The sequence below is a fragment of the Acinonyx jubatus genome, chromosome A2 (genome assembly GCF_027475565.1).
Source record: "Acinonyx jubatus isolate Ajub_Pintada_27869175 chromosome A2, VMU_Ajub_asm_v1.0, whole genome shotgun sequence".
Classification (NCBI taxonomy): Eukaryota; Metazoa; Chordata; class Mammalia; order Carnivora; family Felidae; genus Acinonyx; species Acinonyx jubatus.
Window position 1 is genome coordinate 41,720,265 of NC_069383.1, and position 27,647 is coordinate 41,747,911.

The window sequence follows — 27,647 nt, forward strand, 5'->3', positions numbered from 1 at the left end:
GTTGTTTCTTCAAACTCTCATCCTCAGGATGGCAAGGGAGGCAGACTAACTGTGACCTTTTACCCGACACCTTTCCCAGACTGAAAATATGACTGTTTGGGTCTATACCCTGTGTGTGTGTGTGTGTGTGTGTATGTGTGTGTTTCCTTCTTTTCTCAACTAAAGACTACGATAGCTGTCCAAGAGGTACATGGGGGAAATATGTACATGGGGAAAAAGTACCTACAGAGGCCTACCACCTAGACTTCTGGTGGGACCACCATCCCAGAGTTAATAAGACAGGCTCTGTGATACCAATTAGTCTCCGTGCTGGCTCTTGCTGAATCCATTTGCCTTGAGGCTCTCACAACTGCTGATTCAAAAGACCATTTAACAAATCCTGTAAAGGATCATGTTGCTCTCTACATTCTAGGCTCTAAAAATAGCCTCAGCCTGCCATATGATGGCACTACCCTGCTACCCCATAAGAGAGGGAAAGCGGTGTTTGCCCTGCAGAAGCTGGGACAAGTTTGGTAGGGAAGACGCAGGGGGAGACCCTCACTTGGGGGGGGGGGGTGCGTCTGTGGCTTTAGCATGAATTTGCTTGGTCATCAATCACATCAGAGTCTTTGGTTTTCCGGGCTCATGAATGGGAGTGAACGTTGCCAGCTAAAGCGCCTCAAGATTCTTAGAGTTAGTGGTTTAAAAGAGTAGAATTTTAAGAAAAGACTTCCATCACAGAATGTGTAAAATGGCACAAATTCAATCTGTAGCGCTGAGCTCATTGGACCAAAAATGCAGTCTCCTTCTTTTCAGGGCATCTCAACCTCAATATCCCGTGTTCTCCAAAATGTTGATTCAATTGTTTCATTTCCCCATATGGGCCAAATTAATATCAGAGAGAAAATAGTTCTAATTAGGTGGAGAACAGAGATTGGCAAACTTTGGCGGGCACTCTTCCATATCATGGAGGCACTTAATTTTATTTTTAGAATGGACTTCTATCACACATACTCAACATAGCCATATCTGAAATGTCTCTGTTTGTTTTCACAAACACGGTTTTTTTTTTCTTAGCTCACCAGCTGTTTTGTTTTCTTTTTTCTAGAGCTATAAAAAATTCTGTGCCATTCAAAGATGTAGATTCAGACAAATACAGTGTTTTTCCAGTAAGTATTGTTAAGAGTAACCAGATGTTCATTAAATATTGTACTGCTTTCTACAAATATCTTTCCTTTAATAAGACAAGAGTGAATTCAATTTGAATGTATTAATTATTTGATAATGCACTATTTTATGATTGTTATGGACTTTTTTGTCATCTTAATAATACATGAACCATCAGAGTAGGTCTTAGGCTGAGACTGTTTTTTGTCTCCTGAAGCCATTCCCAGCTGGGTGTTTCAGTTATTTTGAAAGGTATTGAGAATTATTTGGGAAATTCTTAAGCCTACTTTTAGAGCGTGCGTGTGTGTGTTTATGGTGTGTACATGTTTGACTTCGAGCACATTGCATATCAGGATGTTTGCTGTGAAAGCAAACAAGCAAGTAACAGATGTAACTCCCCAAAGTTGGTGGGATTCTCAGATATGCTACCTGGGAATGGGGGAAACAAAAACATTGTTTGACATTATCATGACTCTTGATTCTTTCAAATCAAGGATCAAGGCAGGTCAATCACATAATAAATCCACACAATTAGCCAGTTTTGCTAGAGATTTTGAAATTGTCCAGTAAAACAATTTATCATTTGACCAAATAAAAAAAAATTGCTTTGGAGGCTAAGAAGATTGGTGATTAATAAAGTTCAGAGAGTTGGACGTTCCTGCTGTTTGTGGAAGTGGACACACACACACGAACACATGCATGTTCATATATACACGTGTGTGTGCAGCATGCATCCACATAACCACACCTGTGAGTACACACATGCCCACATACATACACATTCACACACTTACACTCCCATGCACTCATGTATGGCACACACCCAACAGCACATCCACACCCACTCACACACACACTACCTGGTATTAGCCCTGGTCACCTCACACAGCATGTCTTAGCATATTAATCTTCATTTTCTTAGTAATCTCTAGTGTTCCTAGACTGCATGCAAATTAAAAATTGCACATGTCAGTACCCCTCAGACAGCTCTGACTGTCCTTCCTCATGGATAATAACAGTGGAAATGCCCTTCCTGTGTGTGCTCTTCAATTTCAGACGCTGAGGGGCTATCACTGGCGAGGGAGGGATTGCAATGACAGCAACAAGATGGCATACCCGGGCAGGAGGTACGTCTCCGCTGGTCACTGATTTGGAAAATGACCTTCTATAAAGGAGGCCTGAGGCATAATCCCATCCCCAGCCTAGGGGATTTGTATTTACAGAGACAAGGGACCTCCCTGTCCCTACTGAAGTAAAGCTCGGTGAGGAAAGAACAGCATTCGTTCATCATCTGTCCAGGAAATGCTCATCGGGCACCTGCTAATTGTCAACACTCTGCCTCATGTTGGGCAGTAAACAAAATGGCAGAAGGGCCTCCTCTCACGGAGCTTACCGTCTAGTGGGAGAGAGAAGCAAGGCAGCAGGCTATGGTAGACATGTGTCTGGCCTTCTGCACGACTTCTGCATGCAGGACTGAGCCCAGAAACAGCGGCCTCTCCCCCTAGGAGTGAGGACAGAGGTCCTGTGAATGGCGCACATGTCACAGTTTAGTCCCAGGTTGATGTTCAAAAACTGGATATGCCAAAAAAAGGGGGGGGGGGGGCGGGGATATGCCAATCTTCATTTTAGCTGTGATTACAGAGCCAAAGCATTCAATTTACCAGATGTGTGGGATTTTAGAGGCATCACTGTAATGGCTTCGCCTATGTAAATAAGGCGGACGGCAGATTCATTCACTCTGCCCATCAGCACTGTTCCACAACAACACGGTCCATGAATATAGGCCGTTGTTAAAAGGCTGGATTTGGTCCAGGGTGCCCAGAAAATATCCAAAATCAAGATCATGGCAACAAGGCCAAGTGGAGGCTTCTGTGTGCCACTGACAATAATGTGTGTCACTCCTCTTTGAAGAACCTGTTGTCTATTGGTTCACTCATTCACTCATTCATTCATTCATTCATTCATTCAGCTAACATTCGCAGAGCAACAAGTATATGCTGAAAACCAATGTTGATGTTTTCCTCTTAGGCCAGATAACTGGGATGTACATGAGGATTCAAACTGTAATGGCATTTGGGTAAGCAACTAAATTCAAATTTAACCCTGTTCTCTTGCTTTCTGCCCTCCTTAAAAACCTATTGGCTTTAGTCAGACCTAAAGAAGGAGGTGACAGACAAAAGCAAATCTTTTTCTGCAACTTGAAAGAGGAGGATAGACTCCAATCGCACATGATGTCAGTGATGGGATGAGAGTTGAGGGTCTCTCAGTCAAAGCCCCGTTAAGCTTGTCTAAGATCACCCACCGCTAACCCCTTTATTCTGTGTTCAGTCATAGGACATTAAATAAAGAACGCTGTTACCAAATGGCCACCCAGCTATTGGAGCAAACCTCTTGCTGCCACCACACCATCCAGCCATTTCTTTTCTGTCTCATGAACCTAGCCAGGCAGGGTGGAAACTCCCCAGTAGTTACCCCACTACCCACCTCTTGAGGCATCTAATGCTGGTGCCCCAATTCTCTATGAATATCAGATTTTCAGCTTTCAGGCAGAAAGAGGGAAGAAAGGAGGAAGACCAAGCACTTACCTGAAAACAACAATGGCAGCAGCCCCACGTTTTGTGAGGTCTTGAGCTAATATAGGATTTGAGAGTCCTCATGAAGGAGAAGAATACCAAAATACAAAATCAAGTATGAAAATACATAATTAATTAGAACAATAGAAGAAATCCCAACCAAGTACTGGAGTCTTGGAAATTCAGGTCCCTTGGAAATGGTAGGATGTGCAGCAGCATCCCTGGCCTCTACCCACTAGATGCCAGTCACTCCCCCTCCCCCTGTTGTGACATGTCTCTAGACATTGCCAAATGTCCATGGGGGGTGGGAGTGGGGAGGGATCCAGCCCTGGCTAGAATCGCTGCTCTGGAAGCATCAGTCCTTAGGAAGTGGAGATGTCAGGACACTTAGAGGTCCAGCTCAGAGACTGCAGAATACACACTGACCTGTGGCCCCATCACCCGGTGGGTCCACAGCGCCCCCTCGCGGTCACACTGCAGCACTCCAGACGCTGCCGGGAATCTGCTAGTCCAGCTTCTGGATCCCTCCTCATTCCTGCCCCAGCTCCTTAAAGCCCACCTCATTTACACAGTGTTGCTACGTTGAATTAAGGGCTCAAAATCGGTTTTATCCACCGATTTGCCTTTGTACTTTTTAAAGCCATTAGGGAAGGCCTCAGTGTATGCGTCTCATAAATCTTAAAACAAAGAGCTAATCTCATCATTTCTCTTTTAAAGGGTGTTGATCCAAAAGATGGAATTCCATATGAGAAGAAGTTCTGTGAAGGTATGAACTGTAAATTCGTGTGATTATTACAACAGGACACTTTTCTAGACTGAGTCAGATTGAAGGGAGCAGACCACCCAAAGTGAGGAAATGCCTGATGCTACAATTTAAAGTTGACCATTTGACCTTTATTTTCATGAAAAAATCAGAAAAAGACATGAACAAGATTGCAGAAAATGGAGACAGGAGAAAATGGATCTAGAAAAAGCAAAACTGAATTTGTTTAACTGACTCCTTTATGTGGGGATTGGAAACCATAACGATCAGGCCAGAAAGGGCTGTAGGATAGAGTACAAGGTAACTGAAATCTAGCGCTTTTCCAAATAAGAAAACAAATAGAGGTGATCATTTCTCATATTCTTCATGTCCTTCTCAATAGACTACAAGGTCAGACATCCAGGCTTATACTGACTGAGTCCCTGTGTCAACTGGGCTAAAGATTCGTATCTGGGTGACTTGAGGGAGACCTCCAAGTTACAGCCATTGAGAGTTCCCAAAAATAGCTGAGCAAAAGCTCTGCATTCTAAAGCCCAAATTCCCCAGACATCTGAGCTACCAGTACTGTTAGGAGAAACCTATAATCACTGACACACTACTGAAAATATGCTCCTGGTGATACCTAAAGTATCTCAAACAATACCCTCTGGTAGCACCACTTTTTATGTTTATGCAATGCTTTTCCGTAAAACTTAAAAGCATTTCAATCATTTGTTCATTCACTCATTCATTCATTCATTCATTCATTCATTCATCCAACATATATTTCCTGAATACCTATTCCTATTCTGCACCAAGGCTATACTATACTTGGCTCTGAGTTTTCCTGGGCAAATGTGATACAGTCCTTGCCCTCAATCAACTTAGTCTGTCTTTAAAATCTCAGAGGGGTAGAAAGGGAATAGAAAATGTAAAGATTCAGTGCATAGTTTGCAGTTTAGAAATGTTTACTGGATGAATAAACAATGAATGAACAAATGACTAATAAATAAATAAACAAACTCAGATCTAAGCGAACGATCTTCATGTGAGGCTCTGGGATCACTGTGGGAAGCCTCTTGGACACCCCACATCCCAAGCCCTCCTGGATGTCCTGGACCTTCTCAGTCCAGGTGCTCAGTCACTCAGCATTCAGTCCGAGAGCTAATTGTCACCGATGCCCAAGGTAAGGAGCCACTGAAATGAGGCTAGACAGTCCTCCAGCATGATTTGGGGGATTTGGAGCTAGGGGAGAGAGGCGTCCCTGACTCTGGGAGGCATCAGTTGATTCTTTCAGCATCTTAAGGGATTTAAAAGAGTACATGCATCACCCACGGGTAAATGGATTGTGTAGATGGGCCTCAGAAGCAGATTCAGTGATTCCTAACCTCCAAATAGGCCTGCGCAGGTACCTTTTTATGTTCATCTCCCATGAATCAGCCAGGATTGTCCATCCAGTGCTGTTGTGTACATGGATTAAGGGCTTTAAAAGACCATAACATTTTTGAAGAATCAAAATTGCTCCATGATAAGAGGAATTCTTCAAATGAATTATAACAGAATTCAAGAGAGCAATTTCCAAAACTAAAATTTAGGGTGTATTTCTGAGTTCAGATAAAGTTTTGATTTATTTATTCATCCATCCTTCACTCGTGATGTTGCACGGCAGTTTGTTTTATGCTGAGCTAGGAAACACACCTGCATCTGTACAGCTTAGCTAGCAGTTCTGATGGCCTAGAAATCTCATTCAGCTCCGAAATGCGATCTCCCTCACTCCCCAACACTTGAAAAGCGGCAATGCATCACTGTTATGATGCTCTGTGCATGAAATACACACCAGGGTATCTAGTCTCCTAACCACCCAATCTGGAGGCTCAAACTACTCGAGTGCATAAATAATGCAAATAAATTGTCCCACCCAGGTTCACAGCCCAGGGGAATCATTTTGCTAGGAGACTCAGCAGGGGCTCATTTCCACATCTCTCCCGAATGGATCACAGCTTCACAGATGTCTTTGGTAAGTAATTTTGGCAGTAATCATCCCGGATGTGCTGGCCTTTGTGTTTGCTCCCCCTTGCTTTCTGTAAATGGGATGCCAACTCCAAACAGGTGCAAATTTCCCTCCTCAGCAAAATCTGCTATAAAAGGCACATCCACAGCCATTTCAGCTCAGTTCATTTCAAACAATGTGATAAGAAATGTGAGGGCATTGTCACCACAGGTTCATAACAAGAACTATCCTGTCCATTAGAGAAGGGGGATGATGCCCCGCCAGGTGGAAAGGAAGCTTCGGCACAATGGGGAAGCCCTTGTCATATGGCCATCTCTGGGCATGGTTCCCTTTTTCCTCTCCTGGAACCCTGAAACTCTGGTTCAGAGAAATTAAATTACAGGAATTATAAATTCTTTCTTGACCTCTTCTTCTCAGAAGAAGCCCTCCCTTTGTAAAGATGAGCAGACAGGGAAAAATCTGGACATATAAAAAAAATGCTCGTGATTTCAAAAGAAGAGTGTTCTTTTGAAAAAAAGCTTGCTATAGGAGAGAGAGTGACACTTTGTAAAATATTAAATTCAGAATCTCAACAATAGTCAAGAGAAGATTGTACACATGAAAAAGGAGCAATTTGAGATCAGGAAAGACTACTTTTGAGAGAAAGAACAGTAATTACCTGATGTGAGAATCCAGTGGTAACACTGACTAGCAAGTTGGACAATGCAAAAAGTAAGATAGGCAAACCAGTCCACCGGCTGGGCAAATTCTGGAACTCAGAAAAGAGGCATGCAGGATGGGTTCTGGAGATCGAATAAGAACCCCAAAAAAGAGAACACATCAGCCAGAGAGTAAGTGGTGACAAAATAAATAATAAAAGATAACTTTCCTGAGTTGAGAGAATCCTTGTCTTCAATCCCAAACCTGCACTGAGCACCAGGCCAAAGTACCAAATAGACCATCTCTTTACCATGTCTTGTTTTTTCTTTTTTAATTCCAAATATAAAGAAACATCTTGCGATCATTCTGCCCCAAAACAACAACAACAAACAGGGTACACAGTAGGAGGAAAAAATCCTTTTGGCATCAGACTTACCTCTCAATTCTAAGCTTCAGAAAATAGTGGAGTGGTTTCTATGATGTTTTGAGGATTGTGTGTGAAAAAAAGCCCTAACTGCCAAGATACTGTTTGTTCTTACATGAGGGCCACAGAAATTTATTCTCAGTTTTTCAAAGATTCAGAAAACAACAGACATAAGCCCTCCTGAAAAAACAAATTATTTTAAGAAGTATTCCAGATTACCATTCCAGATATTACTAGATTTCATTATATAACATTTTCAAATGTATGCAGTGTCAAAAAATCCATAAAATTAAAAGACAAATGAAAAACTAGGACAAATTTATAAAATATAAGGCAACATTTAAATCCCCTAATAACAAACAGTTCCTGCATGGAAATAATAAATTTTATTTTTTAATAATCAAGAACATAACCACTAAATAGAAAAATAGTTTCAATGGAGTATTACTTGGCCATCAAAAAGAATGAAATCTTGCCATTTGCAAATACGTGGATGGAACTAGAGGGTATTATGCTAAGTGAAATTAGTCAGAGAAAGACAAATATCATTTTACTTCACTCATATGAGGACTTTAAGATACAGAACAGATGAACATAAGGGAAGGGAAGCAAAAATAATATAAAAACAGGGAGAGGGACAAAACATAAGAGACTCTTAAATGTGGAGAACAAACAGAGGGTTGCTGGAGGACTTATGGGAAGAGGATGGGCTAAATGGGTAAGGGGCATTAAGAAATCTGAAATCATTTTTGCACTGTATACTAACTAACTTGGATGTAAATAAATAAATAAACAAACATCCATGCAAAAGAAAAAAAAAGAAAAGAAAAATAGTTCATCTTTAAAAATAACAAAAGAAAGACAAATTAAAACAGCAATGGAATATCATTTATCATCTGTTAAACAGATAAAGATTAAAAAATGATAAAGGGCTAGTTTCACCAAAAATATAGTGAAATGGAGATGTTCATTCACCAACAGTGTTTATGTTGCTAGAACTTCTCTGAAAGGCAATTTGATAATACATATAAAGTGATATTAAAACATTTGTGATTTGGACCATTAATTCTATATTTGGAAATTTACCTCTAAAAATGATCATTCGCCAAAGAATCTATATACATGAGTATTCATCAAAGAATTACTTTTAAGAGCAAACATGAGAAAAAAATTTTTAGAAATAAAAAATAAAAAAACAGAAAATAATTAGAAGGTTGTAGATTGGTATGTTAACACTGGTATCTTTGGATCGTAGAACACTGGGTAACTTTTTTTCTTATTTTTCTTCAGTGGATTTGTACTTTGTATGTACCAAATATTGTAATCCAAGATTTGGGGGATTGTTGTGTTTTGTTTTGAGCAAGTAGCTGAAGAACACCAAAGTACTGCTGTATTAATACTTGTAAAAGCCCTCTGAGGTAGGTATTGTTAGAACGTAACTTCACTGTACAGACAGATACTCAGAGAGGTTGAGTAGACTGCCTAAGGCCACACAGCCAACAGGTGGAAGAATCACTTCCTGTCATTGTCATCTTGAACAAGCCACATAACCAGAAACTCTATAAATGATGGTAGGAACAATCTCAGGCAAGGCCATGCGGCTTCAGTGATCTGAGGGCTGTGCAAACGCTTTGGAGCTCTGTGTTAGATTCAACCCAAATGAAAAGGAGATTGACATGCACTCATGCAGGGCAGTGGTGGCAGCTAAGCAAACTGGTCCATGTTTTGGTGCTTGTCCTCCTTACCCCACACCCAGGCCTCTGGAGGCTGAGGTGGACGGTGCCTCTCACCTTGGGTTTCTCCTGGAAAGAACGGCCTCTCACAAACTCTCACCAGAACTGGCAGCTCGTTCTGCAGTGTGCTAAATTTCTGGGGAAGAGAAAGACCCGCTGAGAAGCCACTTTAAAAGAAATCACTCTCAAAAGCCCAGCAGCTGGCCCCATCCTGGAGTTCTGACAATTGGGATTTGAATTGTAACATTTTTTAATCTGGGATTTGCGACAACAAACTGATTTGAAATCCTGCAACTCGGCATTTGTAGGTTGGGGTTCAGGTTATAGGTATGCCATGCTTTCTGAAAGTTTGTTTTATGCCTTTTTGCCTTTACAGAAGACCTATATTAGTCCCCTTTTCTTGCCAAGCAAAAGAAATCTAAAGAAAATTTTCACTTTCACGAAAAAAGCTGTTACCATACTAATGTAGGTCTTTGAGAAAAGCAATGTGGCCTAACTTGAGCTTTCGGAACACTCCACTTTTGGATAGTCAGGGAAACCTGTAGTTTCCACCCCATCCCCTGTCACGTTTTGGCAATAAATAAGTAGTGTTGAGAAACGACCATGAGAATGACAGTAACATAGAGCTGATGTGGAACACAGATCGGGCATAATAGTATTGGGATTCATGAATCTCACCAATATGTTGATAATGCGTTGAAGCTAGGGACAACACTACAGTTCTAGTGTCATTTTGTCACCTTGTCATCAAGCCTCTGATGTTCTAGTGTTCTTAGAAGTTCTCCCTAGGTTAACATTCTTCTTCAAGCTAAAATTTAGCACAGTCATTCCAAGCCTGGGCCACTTCTGTGGAATGCCTTTTATATGATGGAAGATGTGACAAGAATAAAAGAGATTTTGCTTAGAAAGTTAGCATTAAAAATGAAGATTTATCAAAATATTATTTCTCAAAATAATACTGTACAAACCACCCCAAGTCTCAATGTCTTCCAACAATCCACATTTCTTCTCACTCGCACATCTGTGGGTTGTCTAGAGTCAGACTTAGACTCTGTTGGAGTCTAAGTCCTAACTTAGACTCTGTTGGTCTTGGATCCAAGCTAAAGATTGGGTCTAGGTCTGTTCCACGTGTCTCTCATTTTTCCTGGTTTTTCCTAGAATCTATCCAGAACATATTCTTTTCATGGTAGTGGCAGAAATGCAAGAGGGCAAGGCCCCCTACGCAAATACATTTGCTGCATCATGTCCACCATCAATGTATTGGTCAAAGCAAGTCACATGGCCATGCCCAAGATAATGGGGAAAGAGGTATAGCTTCCCAAAGAGAGAGACAAAAGAAAGTAAATATTTGTAGTATTGATTTTGTCTAATTATAAATGTTAAATATTCAATGGAGAAAAATAAGCAAATATAGAAATTATTAAGAAATCATTAAAATTCTCCTTAATTCTACCATCCAGAGAGAACCATTTTAACACTTTGGAGTATCAGATTGATTTTTAAAAGTATTCTTTTAATATTATTCTTATTGGGGTAAAAAAAGAAGATTTAAAGTCAATATTAAAACCAATTTTGAGAGGTTAAAAAAAAAACATCCCCACCATCTTAAATTTAGAAGTATTTTTCCACTCCTTCCCAGAACTCCACCCTCACTACACACACACACACACACACACACACACACACACACACACATTATGTAGTCACAAGAGTAGCAAGTATGCAATTGGCCATTGTTATTTCTTTCAATTAGCACTAATTATAATCATTTTCCTACATTGCTACTTAGTCTTTACATTCATTATATTTGTCAGGGTTCTATAGTATCCTTTTCAGTATACAAGCCATAATCTACTGAACCATCTGTTCATGACTGGATATTGAGTTGATTCATTTCTGGGCTACTATGGATCACACTTCTTTTTAAAGAAAAAAAAAGCTTCTCATTTTTATTTATTTTTAAAAAAAATTTTTTTTAACATTTATTCATTTTTGAGAGAGAGAGAGAAGGAGAGACAGAGTGTGAGTGGGGGGAGGGGCAGAGAGGGAGGGAGACACAGAATTAGAAGCAGGCTCCAGGCTCTGAGCTGTCAGCACAGAGCCCGACACGGGGCTCAAACCCACAAACTGCAAGATCATGACCTGAGCTAAAGTCAGATGTTCAACCAACTGAGCCACTCAGGCACCCTCCAAAAAACTTCTCATTTTTAAAACCTGTTATCTATACAACCTCCTCATTTGCACAGGGAGTCAGAGTATGCATGAGTACTGTGCCTAGCAGACATCCATGAGGTATGTTGAGTTCTGATGTCTTGTGTTTTGATTGTTTGGCTTTTGAATTTTTTTTAATTTATTTATTTATTTTGAGGTGAGGGGGGCAGAGAAAGACAGGGAGAGAGAGAGAACTCCAAGCACCCTCTGCACTGATAGTGACGCTGGCCTTGATTTCACGAACTATGAGACCAGGACCTGAGTCAAAATCAAGAGTCGGACACTTAACCTACTGAGCCACCCAGGCACCCTGATTATTTGACTTTTAATGCTTGTGGCAAGTAAACAAAATGTCACCAAATACTAACCTGGGACCTGCTGCATGCCAAGCCGTGTGATAGGGGCTAATGACACAGAGGTGAAGAAGATGGAAAGAACCAGGTCTTCAGAGGGCTTCAGGCCTTGGGGGGAAATGCAGACCAGCAAATTCCAGAGCTGCTGTGATGCATACACACTCCCCACACCCAAGGAAAGAAGGAATTCAGGCAGTTTGGTCCTAGCAGTGAGGAGTGTGCTAGCAGCAGAAAGAGCACACGCAAAGGCTCACAAGTAAGAGGGTTCAGCATTCTGGGAAGTTTAGTGTGGCTGAACTAGATGGTAAGTGGGAGCAAGGTGGAGAAGGTACGAGAAGAGTCTAGGAAGGTGCATAAGAGCCAGATCTCAAAGGCCCTTGAAGCCACATTAAGGAATTCAGAGTTTATCCTGAAGGCAATAGGAAGCCACCAAAGGGTTTTTAACTGAGAAATAGTAGCAGTCTTATTTGAATTTTAGAAAAATCACTCTGATTTCAATAGCAGGATGGATTGGATTGGGAGGAAAACAGGAAAGGAGACCAGCTAGTTGTTTATCTTCTAGTGAAAGTGTCCTAAGCTACAAGAGTACAATGGGGAAGAAAAGAAAAGGACAAATGCAGAAGTTATCTGGAATTAACAGTGGACATATTTTTCTCATACCCTTCCCACCCTGTGGACTTTACAGCCAGCTCCTGAAGAGACCACCCTGCAGAGCCAGTGTCCCACCTGGCTGGGCTTTACTCAGGGCTGTTCAGGCATCCCTGCATCTGGAAAGACTGCCTCACTGACTTCACCCCTCTAATGCAGATCTTCCCTAGAGGGTCAAAGCCAGCTTTTGAAGACTCTTCTGGAAGAGTCTGTCCCCCTAAGAAATTTCTGTGCCTCTGGTTCTTCTGCACCATACCCCCAACCCCTAATGGTTATGGTGAACTTGTAATTTGTTGTCCAAACCTGAGAGAAGAGGGATCATGACTGATAATTATATGAGGACAATGGGCATTGACATAGATTGGTCCAGACAAATTGGGATGTATGGCCACCCAACTGATAGCATGAGAGCCATGTATGAAACTGACACCTTGAGTCAAGAGCAAGTGCCCAGAGGGGCATTTCCAGCCCCTAAGTTATCTCTATTTAAAGTAATTTTGGACCTTGAATCAGATCTGAGTTCGAGTCCTAGCTTAGCCACTTATCCTTTCTGAAATTAATTTCCTCATCTAAAAAATATAAATAATGATGACTATCTCATCAGAAATTTGGGATAGTTTTATAATAGGATATTAGAAACTGGGCTATTTATTTCTACCTAAGTTTCAACTGAGGCCCCAACTATTCCCACTTTCCACAGGACATACAAAAGAAGGGAGTGAAAATCATTTCTGCAACCTGTAGCTTAAGGCCCAACCTCGGAGGTCTATGAGTTGAGGCAGGGAATGGCTGGCGTCAGCATGGCAGTGGAGCTCAGCTCTCCCCTTGGGAGAAGGGTGAACATGTTTTCCCCTCAGTGTAGGTGACCACTAGCAGACTCAGATAGCTGTCTCCAGAGACTGGGGTCATAGGGGCTGGTGTCTGACACTCTTGTGAATAATGTAAGCATGGTGACTGAGGCAACAGGATAGAAAGAGTATGTGTCCTGGGGCAAGGATGTGGACCCCAGGAAGGGAGAGCCAGCCTGGATCATTAAAAATCCTGGAGAAGATCGCCTGCGGATGACTTCACTGTGGAGGGTAACCTCCAGATGATCAGGGCCTGGAGCATGAAACCTAAAAGACTAGATGGGGTTAGGAGAATGCACTAGCTGCCTGGGAGGTTAGTCCCATGTTCCCAGCAGGGCCTCTCAGAGCCCTTGTTAGGGAGCCAGCTTTGGACATCTGCCCAGCCAGAAGAATCATATCTGATTGTACCTCTTCTCCCTCTGCCCACCACCCTCTGCGGTCAGAAGGCTCAGCCATGAATTATTCATTAATTCATTTGACAATAACAATAAGAAATACATCAATATAAATGGCATATTTTTATGACATAACTTTATTTTCCAAAACAAACAACAAAATAAGTTAGAAGAGTAGTTTTCTTTCCCATTTTTGTGAATCTCTTTGATATCTGCCTATAGACAGCTGGATCCCTATATCTGCTTCCCTCTTCAATCTGTTTTAATATATATGGATGTAGCCTCTTGAAAACTACCCTGTACCCTCATGAGTGAAATAAAAGTGAAAGTGAAAAAGGCAAATCAAGTCTCAGTATTATGATGAAAATAGTGTGCTCATGAACTCCTGGTGAGGGTCTCAAAGGTCCCCAGTGATCCCCCCAGACCGTATTTTGAGAACCATTGTCACAGTTTTCCTCCTGCTTCTAATGTCCAAATTTTGAGGATTTACAAAAGAAAGATGTGGTTGTGGAGTACTGCAGTGGTTTTCCAAATTCTTTAGATCTATAAATGCCAGGAAAGAGGTACTCTAAGATAAAATGTTTTAGGGTAAAATGGGAATCCTTCAGCATAGTGTGGTCTAGCCTCTCAACCCAAGATTTCCAGAGCATATTAGAATGTGTGAGATTCCGCATGAGAGTTTCCACTGAGAATGCACCCTCTGCCCACGGGTCTAACTATTTGACAGTCTTTTAGTAATGTCACCACAAAGGAAGAGAGCCCCCAAACTTTTGGCTAATTCAGCAGATGGAGCCTTGGGTTTCTAGTCAGGGTCAGAGTCAACATTTAGCAGGGACCAATCAGGAAAATAAAAGCATTCCAACCGAAGGGATTTAATACAGGAGACTGGCTACACTGGAGTTGCATTTCATACACACAACTGATTACACAGGTATTAGAACTCAAAGACAGTTTCTGAAGAGATTAATCATTGCTGACACCAAGGCTAGGGAACAAAAGGGAAGATGGGATTTTACCAGAAGCTAGAGGAAGGCGTGTGACTGATGCTTGAATCTCAAGGTTCCTCGGGTAAGGAACTGTGGCATACGCCCAGCTGTGTGTCCTCACTCAGGGTTCGACAGTGGGAATAGGTACCATCAACCAAAACCCTTCAGGACCCCACGTTTTTGGTGCCCTGGCTTTCTCTCCTGTGCCAAGGAATACATCATATCATCTGGAAAGAGAGGGAAGTGCTGTAGAAACCCAATTACTCATTGTTTCATAATTCTGCCCTTTATGAGACTTCAACATTTCTTTGCCTTTGCTTCCCTAAAAGCAGAAAACACTGCTGCAAATACATCACCCCATCCCAACTGTGCCTATGGAAAGGAATCCACAGTGGTGGGTATCTTTCCTGCCACAGCCTCTTCTTCTCCGCCCTTCTTGCCATCCTCTAGTTAAGCAGTGTGGCACCCGAGAGGCCTGTTTACAGCTAATTAGATTAGGAGTGTGTTCATCTGGAAAGATATTTGTAGTTCAATAAAGAGAGTGTGAAGAATCACCCTACTGGTTCCGCAGAAACAAAGGTTCTGAGCCTCATTCGGCTGAGGGCAGAAAGCTGGTTTTTCCCCTCCTCCCACCTTAAACAATGCTAGCTTCTCTCCGAGGTCTCCTAGTAGTCAGATCCAGAATAAGCTTCCCGTGCCACAGGAAAGATCTCAACTTAGAAAGATTGCAAAGAAAAACGAGTGGATTTGAAAACACTTTCGTGCTTTTTTTTTCCTTCAAAGGAAAAACATTCACTGCTTGAGATGTTTTGTTGAGAACGGAAGGGAGGCAGAGAGATCATCAAGGCCAGCATTAGATGCTGCCCTCCTGCCTCTTCCCCATCTGTTCGAAAATTATTTCCAAAATATTAAATGCTGCATTTCACTGAACCAGAATTGCATGACGGGTTGGGGCTGGGGGAAAGAGGAGGGAGAAGAGATTCTGAAATACAATTTCCCAAATGTTTATGTTGCTAGCGAAGGCTGTTGCCTGTACTATTATAAAATCTTAGCACGACCCCCGGCAGGCTGTTGTCTGTAGGGTAAGTAGGCGCAGATTGAATTTCGTGCTGTGTCAAGGACAAAATGAATCCTTAATCTGGCTGCAGAAAATGCATATTCACCCAAGAGCAAAGCGGCTCCAGTCTTTCAAGCCCACATGTGCTTCATTGGACTCTTAGACATGAGTGTGTAGATCAAGTTTGGTTGACCTTTATTAGCCTACAGACCGCACAGGCAAGTATCAAAGCTCTCACTCTGACTCTCCCTAACCTGCCCTGCTTCCTGCTCTCTGGATTTAACAGTGAGCCCTAAGCTTCCATTAAGCATAAAGGCTGATTTTCATGGTGCACATAAAATATGGAAATTCTACCTCGGCTAGATTCATGTCGACTCCAGAAATACTTAAGAATTAGAGTACTTTATTATTATTTTTTCAAGATGAGGAAAGACTGTAGTTCAGTAAAATTGGACAAAATTATATTTTCTGCTCCTCAGACATCTTGCTGGCTAGTAGATTAAAGATGCTAAGCAGTGAGAAGAGAAGCCTCAATTCTAGTTACACTTCATTTATTCTGCCTGAAAAAGAGAGTTGTATTCACCATGGTGAATCCTTTTCTCCAGCAGCTATCAGGCCACAAGAGACAGAATGTTCTATTCCCATTCTCTGTTCACGGGCACAGGCCAGACGGGCTCTTGCCTTGAGGCCGGATCAATGTAATGCCCTTTTCTTCCCACTCAAGGTGAGCGTTTGGGGCTCTTACCTGCCAGCAAAGTAGGATGCTGTTGCAGGCTCATTCTTCTGAAAACATTTGTGATCTTAGCCCTCACTGCCTTCTGCAAGAATTAAAAAGACAAACACCCGGTGTTATGAAAAACTATAAGAGGAAATTATTTTAAGCACCGTACTTCTGAAAGGCATTTATAATTACTCAGCCCATATGCCTGCTCTCCCAGCACATTAGATGGAGATTTGCTCAGAGAGAGGCAGCATGAGTCTGTAAACACCTGTGTGATCCAGCATGCTACGAAGACTAGATGTAATTTCTTGCCCCCTAGTTAATTATATTTACCACTTTGCTTTGCTCTCCCTCAAGTTCCTCAACCATAAACTGGGTCTCATGAAACTGACTCATCATAGGAAAAACATTTAGAGTCTTGAATCAGTTGGGATGTGGAAAGAGGAAAACCCTGGCATTTAGAAATAATTTTGGATGACTGGAATTGATTGCTACACTCCAGTCATTAGTTAGTTCATTCAGCTAATTCCCTCCATGCCATTCCTTGGGGTAAAAAGAATAGAGATCACCCAGCCTAGCCAAATGCCTGGCTTCTGAGTGATTTCCTAGGGATTTTCTATTCAAGGCAATGGCTCACAGATTGGTCATATTGGCTAAGCCATAATTCCTAGAAGAAAACCAAGGGGAGCATTCTGAAAGAGAAGGTCCAAAGATTCCAGGGAGAGAAATTGAGGACAGCAACACTGAGCCAATAATTTAAAGACTGATTGATAAAGACCCCGAGCAAAAATAGATCAATAAGGAGCAAAAAGTTCATGTTTGCATGTTGGTAACATATTTGAGAGCCAGAAAGAATAGCAGGTGGGTCAGCCCTTCTTAAAAGACTAGTAATTAATCAAGCAGGGTATAGGTTCAGCTGCTGTAACAAAGAATCGCCAAATTAAGTGACTTAAGATGAAAATGTGGTCTCCTTTCATATAATAATCCAGAGGGAAGCAGTCCAGGGCTGGCAGGATAGTTCGGCCATCCTCAACATGCAGCTTCCACCTCTGGGTTCACAGTGGCTGCTCCTGCTTTGTTCACCTCCCTCCTGTAGGAAGGAAAAAGGACCAAGTGAGGACACACACATCCTCTGGAAGTATTTGACACAGAGGTGGCACGTGTTACTCTCTCACACACCTCATTGTCCAGAACTCAGTCACATGCTCACACTAGGCTGTAACTGAGGCTGGGAAGTACAGCCATGTGCCCAGCTAACACTGTGGGAGTTCTATTATTAAAGGCACAGAAAATAGATAATGGTGAACAACTCAGGCCATAGACGTGAAAAGCCGGCTCTAACCTCAAGGAGCTTAAAGTCTAGTTGGAAAGATAGATAAACTCACAATTATAATAATTACATTAAGCAAATATTACCATATGTTTACCAAATGCCAGGCATTGTACTTAGTATTATCTCATTTAATACTGAAATGAGGGACCCCTGGGCAGCTTAGTCAGATAAGTGTTTGACTTTTGATTTCAGCTCAGGTTATGATTCCAGGGTTGTGGGATCAAGCCCTACATCAGCATGGAGGCTGCATAAGATTCTCTCTCTCTGTCTCTCTCTCTCTTGCCCCCCACCACCCCACTCCCATGCTGGCACTCTGTCTCTCTCTCTCTAAAAAAAAAAAAAAAAAGCACTGAAATGACCCCATTATTATGTGTGTTTTATAGATGAAGAAATGAAGACTTAGGATAACTAACTTACCCAAGATAATGCAGTTAAACATGGAGCCCAGACACAAACTGAATACATTGGAGCCTAGAGCAGAAGTCAGCAAACTATGACCCTTGAACCTAATGTGGCCCCTCCCTTTTTTTGGTAAATAAAGTTTCAATGAAACACAACATGCACGTCCATTTACATATTGTCAGTGGCTGCTTTTCCACTACAATGGCAGAACTGAGTAGTCACAACAGAGACCAAAGCCCCTTTATACTAAAAAGTTGGCCTACTCCACCCTAGTGCTGACATGTTAGGTGTAATTAGCTAAGCATGCACAGGGTGTGATGAGAGTGAGAAGAGCACCTCACAAAGGAAGGAGGGCCAAAGAAGTCAGGATTTAGCTAATGCTTGACCAATGAGTAGCAATTGATAAGTAAAGACCACAGAGTAGGAAGAAGAGCTTGTGACAGGCCTGAAGGTCTGAGTGGCCCACAGGTAGTTGAGTGGGATGTGAGAAGAAGTTGGGGCAGTGGGTGGTGCCATGTGGAGGATGACTTTGAATAGCTACTGTAGCCCAAAGAGCAGTGTTTCCCAAACCGGGCCAGTCACTACAGCCATTTAGGGCACTTATTAAAAATAAATTCTAAGACCCCACCACAAATCTACCCAAACAGGATCCATATCTTAACAAAGCTCCCCAACAAGATTCTAGAATAGACTGCTGAAGATGGTGGGGGGAGTGTGAGAAGGCAGGGACCCTGGCCAGAGGCTGTGGCAGTAACCCAGGACCATCACATGTGCAAGTTGGAAGGATAGAATCAGCGAGGTTTTGTGATAGCTTCTTGGTATAAGGTGGAAGAGGGGAGAGGAAGAAAATGAGATCATTTTTGATGAGCTAGATAGTGGGGAGTGACAGCCCAGTTCTGGCCTGGTCATTAGGTGCCCCTGTGATGGCTTCCCCTGTAGCTTGGCTGTGGACTTTGGGCTTCTAGAGTCTAATGTTTGATGTTACCTCTCAAAAAATGAAAACTACCCCACCCCAGACAAATAGCAGCTTGAATGCTTCAAAAAAATGACCAAACCTTTACAAATGAAGGTATCTGAAGAGTGAAATTTTATGATATGCGTGCCTTGTTGCCTGTTCCTGGCCCTTAGAATAGTTATTTTTTCTGTTTGTGAAAAAATGTGTTCCACTGGCTCCATGAAAGAAAAGGTTGTGATTTTTTTCTGCATAGCAGCAGGACACTTTAAACTCTTGTTTTCTCAGTTTTATGAATTTGGATACAGTTCTTCAATCACTCTAGAAATAATGATGGAAGGACTTGAATTTTGTGGAAGAAATCCAACTGCACAATGCATTTTCATTTGGTATGGGGTGATTAGATAAATGCTTCCCTCAACTCATTCATCGAATAAATAAATGATGGGGTTAGACCTTAAATAATAAATAAAAGAAAAGGGGAATGAAAGAGACTAAGAGGAGCTGACAAGGTGAAAAAATAGATAAATAAAAAGAGCTATATTCTGGCAAAATGATGAAAGATTGTTGCCTGCCATTCTGTCCTCTTTATATCTACTGGTCACATTTTGCTAGAAATCTTTATTTGACTTTCTTCACTGCCCCATAAGGCTTTGGACTGGCATAGGGTCAAAGATGAAATGCTATACGTTTTTTACCTGAAAACTACTTATTTAGCTCTTGCTAAAGTTTAAATGTGCCTTCAATAGGTATCATCCCAGGAGCTGAGCAGTTGTTACTGGTCATAACAATAGATAGAGCAATAGAGAACTGGCATATATGCTCCTTGGGTTGTTACAGGCAGAGTTTGTTGGTCTTCCTTGTATGTAATAGGATGGATTCAGCTGTGGAATTTTGTATATGTTATTGCCAGTGCTTAAACTCTTTCCCCTGCCCCTTTTTGTCTGGCTCCCTCTCAGTAGCCTCACAGGATTCACATGGGATAACATTTCTTACAAGATTCCTTTTCAAACCCCCACATATGAGACAGTTGTCCTTTCTATCACTCTGGACTTCCTTATCACTACCACTAAGAGCTAACTTTCATTGAACACTTATAATTCTAAATGGATTGTCTTTTCAGACCACCCGATGAGATAGGTGCTGTTATTAGACCATCATATAGACAAAGAAACTGAGATACAGAAGAGTTAAAGAAAGTCTTCAAGGTACCCAGCTGGGAAATGTTTATTTTCTAGACTGTGAGCTCCACAAAGGAGGAACTTACTACTGCTTGGTGCAGTGGTAAACAGAGTGCCTAGCACAGGATGGCATTTGATGTGTTTCTCTCTCTCTCTCTCCCTGTCTCTCTCCTCTCTTCTCTCTCTCTCTCTCTCTCTCTCTCTCTCTCTGTATGTTTAATGAATTATAGGGCCACCAGGACCTCAATAGGAGACTCGTTTCACTGCATACAGGATTCTAAGCTTTATGAATCAAACTCAGAGTTTAATTACATTCTTGAAATTGTCTATATCAAAGTATTAGCTTATGTGAATGATGCTGCCTGACTGAGTAAAGTCTGAGATTGAGAGGCAGAAACCAGAGGAAATATACTTCCCCTGCTCTCCCAGACCTTCATCTGCCAGCTGCACTGGAAGATAAACCTCCAGATTGGTAGTGGTTCTCTGAGTCTGCCTTTCCCCAGCAGATGTGAGGACAGAACAGACCCTGAGAATATGTGAGTGGGGTGTGTATGTATGTGTCTGTGTAGGCTCACATATCATTTCAGTATGTATCCCAAAAATATTCATTCTGTACTCTTCATAAGGTATGCTTGGCTTCCACATAAGAGAAACAGAGAGGAAAAGATGGCAGCCACTCCTGGATTATCTGTAGATTTCTGAACCTTTTACCCAAAGTAGTATCTGAGAGACCATCCTCTCAGTAGACACCCAGGAAGCCTCATTTTCAACAACTAGCCAATCCAGCTTAGCCAAGTTTGTGATTCCATGAGATTTGGCAGTTTAGGGGGAAAGCAAGGACCAGATACAAGGGGTTACTGAAAGCTGAGGTTCTTCTGGCCTGCTCCAAGCCTCTCCCTTCCTAATCCCACCAGAACCTGTGTTCAAATCCGAGCCCCAGTACGTACCAGCTCTGTGACCTTGGCAAGTCACCCAAACTCCCTGAGTTCTGTTTGCCACAGTTTTCCTGAGTCCCACATGGCCCAGTTTCTGCACAGAAAATACAGAGTCCTCTGTGGCCCAGGACCAGTGACAAGAGGTGCCACCATAAAATGGGCTTTTTCTAGTATCTCCAAGTAGGTTGAGGCGTGCTCATTTAATTTATTGCTGTTCATCTGAGGCTTGGATGCTTGTTCCTTTTCTAAAAGGTAGTATCCAGCATCTGAGACATGGTAGTTGCTCAAACAGTGTTTGCGGAAGGGACCGAGGAAGGAAGGAAGAAGACTAGCCCCTAGAAGACTAGAGTTGTTTGATGAAGTTACACAGTGTGTCAGGCTCTGGGCTGATGGCTCGGAGCCTGGAGCCTGTTTCCGATTCTGTGTCTCCCTCTCTCTCTGCCCCTCCCCCGTTCATGCTCTGTCTCTCTCTGTCCCAAAAATAAATAAAAAATGTTGAAAAAAAAAATTAGAAAAAAAAAAAAGTTACACAGTGTGTACAAGTTTCCCGTCTCAGTGCCTGGCACGTAGGGGGAATTCATTATTAGTCCTTTCTCTCCTCTGGCCTAAAACGCAGTTACCTGGGAAATGTAGCACATGTAAGCATCATGAAGGAATATACATTCATTTGTAGGATTTATTCACATATCAAAGCCTAAAGGAAAGGGACCAGAGCAAGAAAGTTTGTGCAAAGGACAAGGAGGGCCCTTGAAGTTTCATGACTTGGTATTTCTATAAGGAAATGCACTAAGGTAGTGGCGGGAGATAGGAGGGGGGGAGGGTGGATGATGAGACTGAGTCCCAGGCAGTGGCCTGAGAAGGCAGGAGGTCATAGAGCAGGCCTGTGAGATTGAAAGGTGTAGAAATACAACAGATGAACATAGGGGAAGAGAAGGAAAAATAAGAAAAACCAAGAGGGAAGCAAACTGTAAGAGACTCTTAAATACAGAGAACAAACTGGGAGTTGCTGGAGGGGAGGTGGGGGGGGATGGGCTAAGTGGGAGATGGGCATTTAGGAGGGCACTTGTTGAATGAGCACTGGCTGTCATCTGTGAGAGATGCATTACTGGGGTCTACTCCTGAAGCCAAGATGACACTGTATGTTAATTAACTTGAATTTAAATAAGTAAATTTAAAATTCTTTCAAAGGAGGGGGAAAAAGGCATAAAGCAGGAGGACAGCCTCATCTAGGCTACCTGCAGGATAGATGAAATAGTGGCAGACCAAGAGGGCTGGGAGGCTCGTGGTCCCAAAGCTAAACAGCGATCTCTGATTCCTAGGCCTTGAGATTCTTGCTCCATTATCAAAAGACCAACCTAAGAGCTATTTTCCTCTTTGAGTAAAACAACAAAACCTGTCTGCTTTGAGAGTTTAGTTCCTGATAAATAAATTTTAAAAAAACTTATTTAACTGATGATATTTTTCATATCTTTTTCCAACAGAAGTTAGCTACAGATTCCTCCAAGTGACTTTGTATTATTTGAAAATAAACAACTTAGATCTAAGCCAGTTAACAGTACTATAGAAGGGAATACACTGTACAATTTGTCCATGGCACTGTCGGATAGAGAGGGCTCAAATGGAAACAGTGAAATAAAGGCTCCAAGAATATTCCCTTTATCATTGGAATATTGGCAGACCCAAATGAACTTCTGGTTGATGCCATTATTCTCTGTCACTTCATATGGTTTTAAGAAACCCAAATATAAGTTGCTTATTGAAGTTAGGGCTTAAAATATTCCCAAATCCAAAGGTATATATTTACTGAATATGCATTAAAAATGAGAACCAGTGGGCTTTCTCAATTCATGGAAATACACACACACACACGAGTAATGTTAAAATATTACACAAAAATGGTATATACATGTCAATTATGACATAAAACATTGTGTATCATTGATAAAATCAGAAGAAAATCTGAAGCAATGAGGCAGTTGACTTATCACTCATTGAGTTTCTGATGCTCTTTACAAATTTGGGAAATTTTTCTTGGTAAACTTTAAGTCTTTCTACATATGTACATTTAAGGTACATTTAAGACAAGTTTTCTGAGAACATAAATGCTCAAGAGGAATAAGCAGGAGTTGATGAGGGAGATCCTAATTTGCATCTTTCCTGCCTTAAATGCCTGAAATATCTTGGGTATAATGTTGCGTGAATAAGGCTTTTAGTGTTTAATGTGATATGACTTAAACATTCTCTTTTTGCTAGGGTCTATAAAACCTTTGCTATTAATGGCCATTACTTCTCATTTTTATCTACCAAATTTACTAAGGAAGAAAAAGTATGTTGGGGCTTCTATTTGTCTGCTCAAATGTTTTCTATTATCTGCAATAAAATTCATTCCTCTTAAACCTGGGACAATCCACTTGGAAGGGACACTATATAATCCACCCAAACATGATTCTTTACACAGTGTGGGGCTTCTACTTGTCAAGCTGCTCCCCTCACTGTCCTTTGACCCTCCCAACATTCCTGTTAAAGAGAGTAATATTCTACAGCCATCGGAGATACCAAAACTGACACAAAGGTAAAGCCCCTGGTTTTGCACAGCCAAGAATAGTAAAACTTCACCAGAACACCATAAATGAAGTCTGAAACATTTAACCAGGAAAGCACAAATGCATGCTATTTCAAGGTTAATTGAGTGACCAGGACAAACCTATGCAGCTGACCTTCCTGGGCTTTCCAAGACTTCGGCTGTGAGATACAAAGCCACCCTGGTCCCCGCTGTGATTCAGCATCAGCTGCCATCTGCTCCAGCTTAAATCCTGGTGGGGATGATTCCAGGACTGGTTGGGGCTTTTTTCAAGAGCAGCAAGAAGTCCAGGATTCTCCCAGATATTTGAGATGAAGGGATTGATCCAGAGAGACTGAATTGAGAGACCCCACTACCCAAGACAAGGCTGCTGGCCATTTTCTCCTCTGTCCTAACTCTCTCTCAACATCTGCTCTCCCCACCCCCACTTGGAAGATAAACACTTTATCACCCACCCCTGACTGAGAATGGGGCTGGATAGACTATGGAACCCATTTCCAATGTGTCATATCCAAACCGTGGAGTTTCACTGTCTTTGTAGAGCCAGACACAGAAGTAGAGCTTCTGCATTTTTAGAGTAAAGCCTTTCCCAACTTGGCTGGCACGCTTCAGAACTGCCATCCCCTCCGTTACTGCTCCAGGCTGCAGAGAGCATCAGGCACACCTCCCTGCCAGCAGGGTTCCTGTCTAACTCCCTATGAAAGAGAGAGCAGGCCCATCCCAAATCAGAAGCCTAGTTCCGTGCCCAGTTCCCCAAATCTGGGGTTGTCATGATGCAGAGGACTGAGAAAAAGGAGAGAGAGAGAGAGAGAGAGTGTGGTATCAGGGAGTGTTGTATTGTTCCTTTAACTCTCAATATGCTCTATAGGCTACTGACTCACTTAACACAGCTCACGTATTCTGTCTACATATCACAAGCCACCTGCTTATTCACTATCTCTGCCTAACAAGTCTTATGAGTTTCATCCATTCTGTTTACTTTTCTTGTCTTCTCTGGAAGAATTGAATATTCTCAAATCCTACAGCAAACACACATTGTAAACAGAAAGACCTAGGGAAAAAATAAGATTAAAAAAAAAACAACAGAGAAGACACTTGATATATAGTGGCAGGAGGAACAGAAACCAAAACAGAGAGTATCTGACTCACAATAATGGTGGAGTTTTGAGCAGAAAGTGGCGGGTGCCTCCTGCTAAGGGGTGACAAAGTACCAGTCACTGGAACTGCATGGTGCTTCAAGATTCATCAGGAGCCTCTTTTCCATCGCCTGTTTCTGCTCCTTAGATAGAGATAAACCATAATTGACACATTATTATTATTTTATTAATACATAATTATTATAATTATTAATGATAATACATTATTTTGTTGCTAACCAGCATAGTTAATCCCAAGAAGCCATCCTTTCCGGTCACCTCTCTTCCACTTCCTGCCCCCACTGTGCTGAAAATCACCCTTGGGATAAGAATAAGGATGGGGTCCTTGGGATTGACATGTGGAAGGAGAAAGCTCACAGAGCCAAGGAAAACAGGGCAAGGCACCACAGGACAACTGCTATGTGTGAACTTATTTGTTTGTTACATGACTTATTTTGAGAAGTAAATGAACACAGTAGAAGGTCGTATCTTGGACCTCTGAATAAGAATGATAAGAACTGCAAGCAAATTGTCCAGTTCAGACCATGCCATAGTTTCCTTGGACCACTGCAACAAAGTATCACACACTGAATGGCTTTAATGTTCACACAGTTCTGGAGGCTGAAAATCTGAGATCAAGGTGTCAGCAGGATGTTTCCTTCTGACAGATCTGAGAAAGAATCTGTTCCATGCCTCTCTTCTAGCTTCCAGTGATCACTGGTGATCCTTGGTGCTCCTTGACTTGTTCTTTGACTCCAGTTTCTGCCTCCATCATTATATGGTCTTGCCCCTGTGTCTCTGTGTCTCTTCTTCTTCTTCTTGTGAAGAGACCAGTCATAGTGCATTAGGCACACATCCTATTTCAGTATGACCTCATCTTAACTAATTGCATCTGCAATGGCCCCCTATTACAAATAAGGTCACATTCTGAAATGTCGAGGGTTAGGCCTTTCACATGCCTTTTTGGAGGACACAATTCAACCCATTACAGTCCACAGTTGAGAAATAAATTTTATTTTATTTTGAGTACTCATCCTCTATATGATGGTAGGAACCATCACACCCTGACACTAGGAAAACTACTTGAGTTTTGAGTTTTTCCAAGTTTAAAGAATGATGGTAGATTCATAACCATTGGCAACCCTATTCTGAACACATATATAATGTTCATCTATAGATAGCTTTAGGTATAGATATAGATGATATAGATATAGATAGATATAGGCATAGATACAGATATGATATAGATGTCGATAGGTAGCTCACAAGGTGTTAACAGTGGTTACCTCACAATGATTATCTCTTAAGGGGAAGTGATGGGAGACTTTCTATATTGTAAATTATTATATATTTGAGTTCTATAACAAATAAGTATACTTTGTAATCAGAAAAAATAATAATGATACATTTTCAAGTGGTTAATGAGAGAGAAGTGTGGCTTTTCCTTCCCTCATAGCCTCCACATTTAGGTTCTCTTTAGGAGACAGGATAAGGATCATCATAAGTAACATCATAACTAAGGAAGCAAACAGGGGAAGGGCCATATGCAATTTGAAAACTTGTATTCTGTGCCACAATTGCTTTGATAGGATTTGCCTTTAGACATTATCCTTAGTTTATTTTTCGTTTTAAAATAAGCATTAAAGGAAGACCCAAGGTTTTCATGTTTATCCAAAGGAGGCATAGGTTTTCAATGTTGAGAAGCCCAAGGGCACATGGAGGAGAAGACACTACGTACCTGAGATAAACTGCTTCCTGCAGCCAGGCATTGAGGCTTCCTGTCAGCCAGGGCAAAAAGGAAGCATTGGATTTCAGAGTGTGTATCCAAACTGAGATTCCCTGGTAAAATACAGGACACCCAGTTAAATTTGAACTTCAGATGCATAACAAACAAGTTTTTAAGTGTAAACATGTTCCAAACATTGCACAGGACACACTTATGCCAAAAATTATTCTTTGTTTACCTGAAATTCAATCTTTTGTGTACTCATTTTTTTAAATTGTGATAAAATACTTGCAACATAAAATTTATAATCTTACCCACCTTTAACTGTACAGTTCAGTAGTGTTAAGTATATCACGTTGCTGTGCAACCAATCTCCGACACTTTTTCATCTTGCAAAACTACAACTCTGTACCCATTAAATGGCAGCTCCTCATTCTACATCCACTCCCAGCCCCTGGCGACCACCTTTCTACTTTCTGTGTCTATGAATTTGACAGCTCTAAATATCTTCTATAAGTGGAATTATACAGTATCTATCTTTTTATGAAACTGGTTTATTTCACTTAGCATAATGTCCTTAAGTTTCACCCATCTTTTAGCATGGGTCAGAAATCTCCTTCTTCTTGAAGACTGAATAATATTCCATTGTATATAGACACCACATTTTGGGGGTTTTTTGTGGGGTTTTTTTGCTTGTTTTAATTTTTTTAATGTTTATTTATTATTAAGAGACAGAGAGTGAACAGGGGAGGGGCAGAGAGAGAGGGAGACACAGAATCTGAAGCAGGCTCCAGGCTCCGCGCTGTCAGCACAGAGCCCCACGCAGGGCTCAAACTCACAAACCGCAGGATCGTGACCTGAGCTGAAGTCGGACGCTTAACCGACTGAGCCACTCAGGCGCCCCGGTTTTGTTT

At 41.6% G+C, this 27,647-nt stretch overlaps 1 protein-coding gene and 1 long non-coding RNA gene across 4 annotated transcripts in view; one reads left to right on the forward strand and one right to left on the reverse strand.

Moving 5' to 3' along the window:
- The window catches only part of AOAH (acyloxyacyl hydrolase), a 166,881-nt gene that overhangs the window by 69,206 nt on the left and 70,028 nt on the right, over window positions 1–27,647 (forward strand). For all 3 annotated transcript variants that reach the window (XM_015065023.3, XM_015065022.3, XM_053218225.1), the window contains exons 8-12: window positions 1,088–1,148; window positions 2,203–2,273; window positions 3,175–3,223; window positions 4,437–4,485; window positions 6,384–6,478. In XM_015065023.3, the coding sequence (XP_014920509.1) occupies window positions 1,088–1,148; window positions 2,203–2,273; window positions 3,175–3,223; window positions 4,437–4,485; window positions 6,384–6,478 (325 nt within the window). The remainder of the gene's footprint in view (window positions 1–1,087; window positions 1,149–2,202; window positions 2,274–3,174; window positions 3,224–4,436; window positions 4,486–6,383; window positions 6,479–27,647) is intronic.
- On the reverse strand, window positions 13,895–27,417 carry LOC113604110 (uncharacterized). Its single transcript, XR_003425946.2, has 3 exons — window positions 26,746–27,417; window positions 25,021–25,150; window positions 13,895–17,577 (listed from the first exon to the last, which is right to left on the reverse strand). It is a non-coding gene; the product is annotated as an uncharacterized LOC113604110 (long non-coding RNA).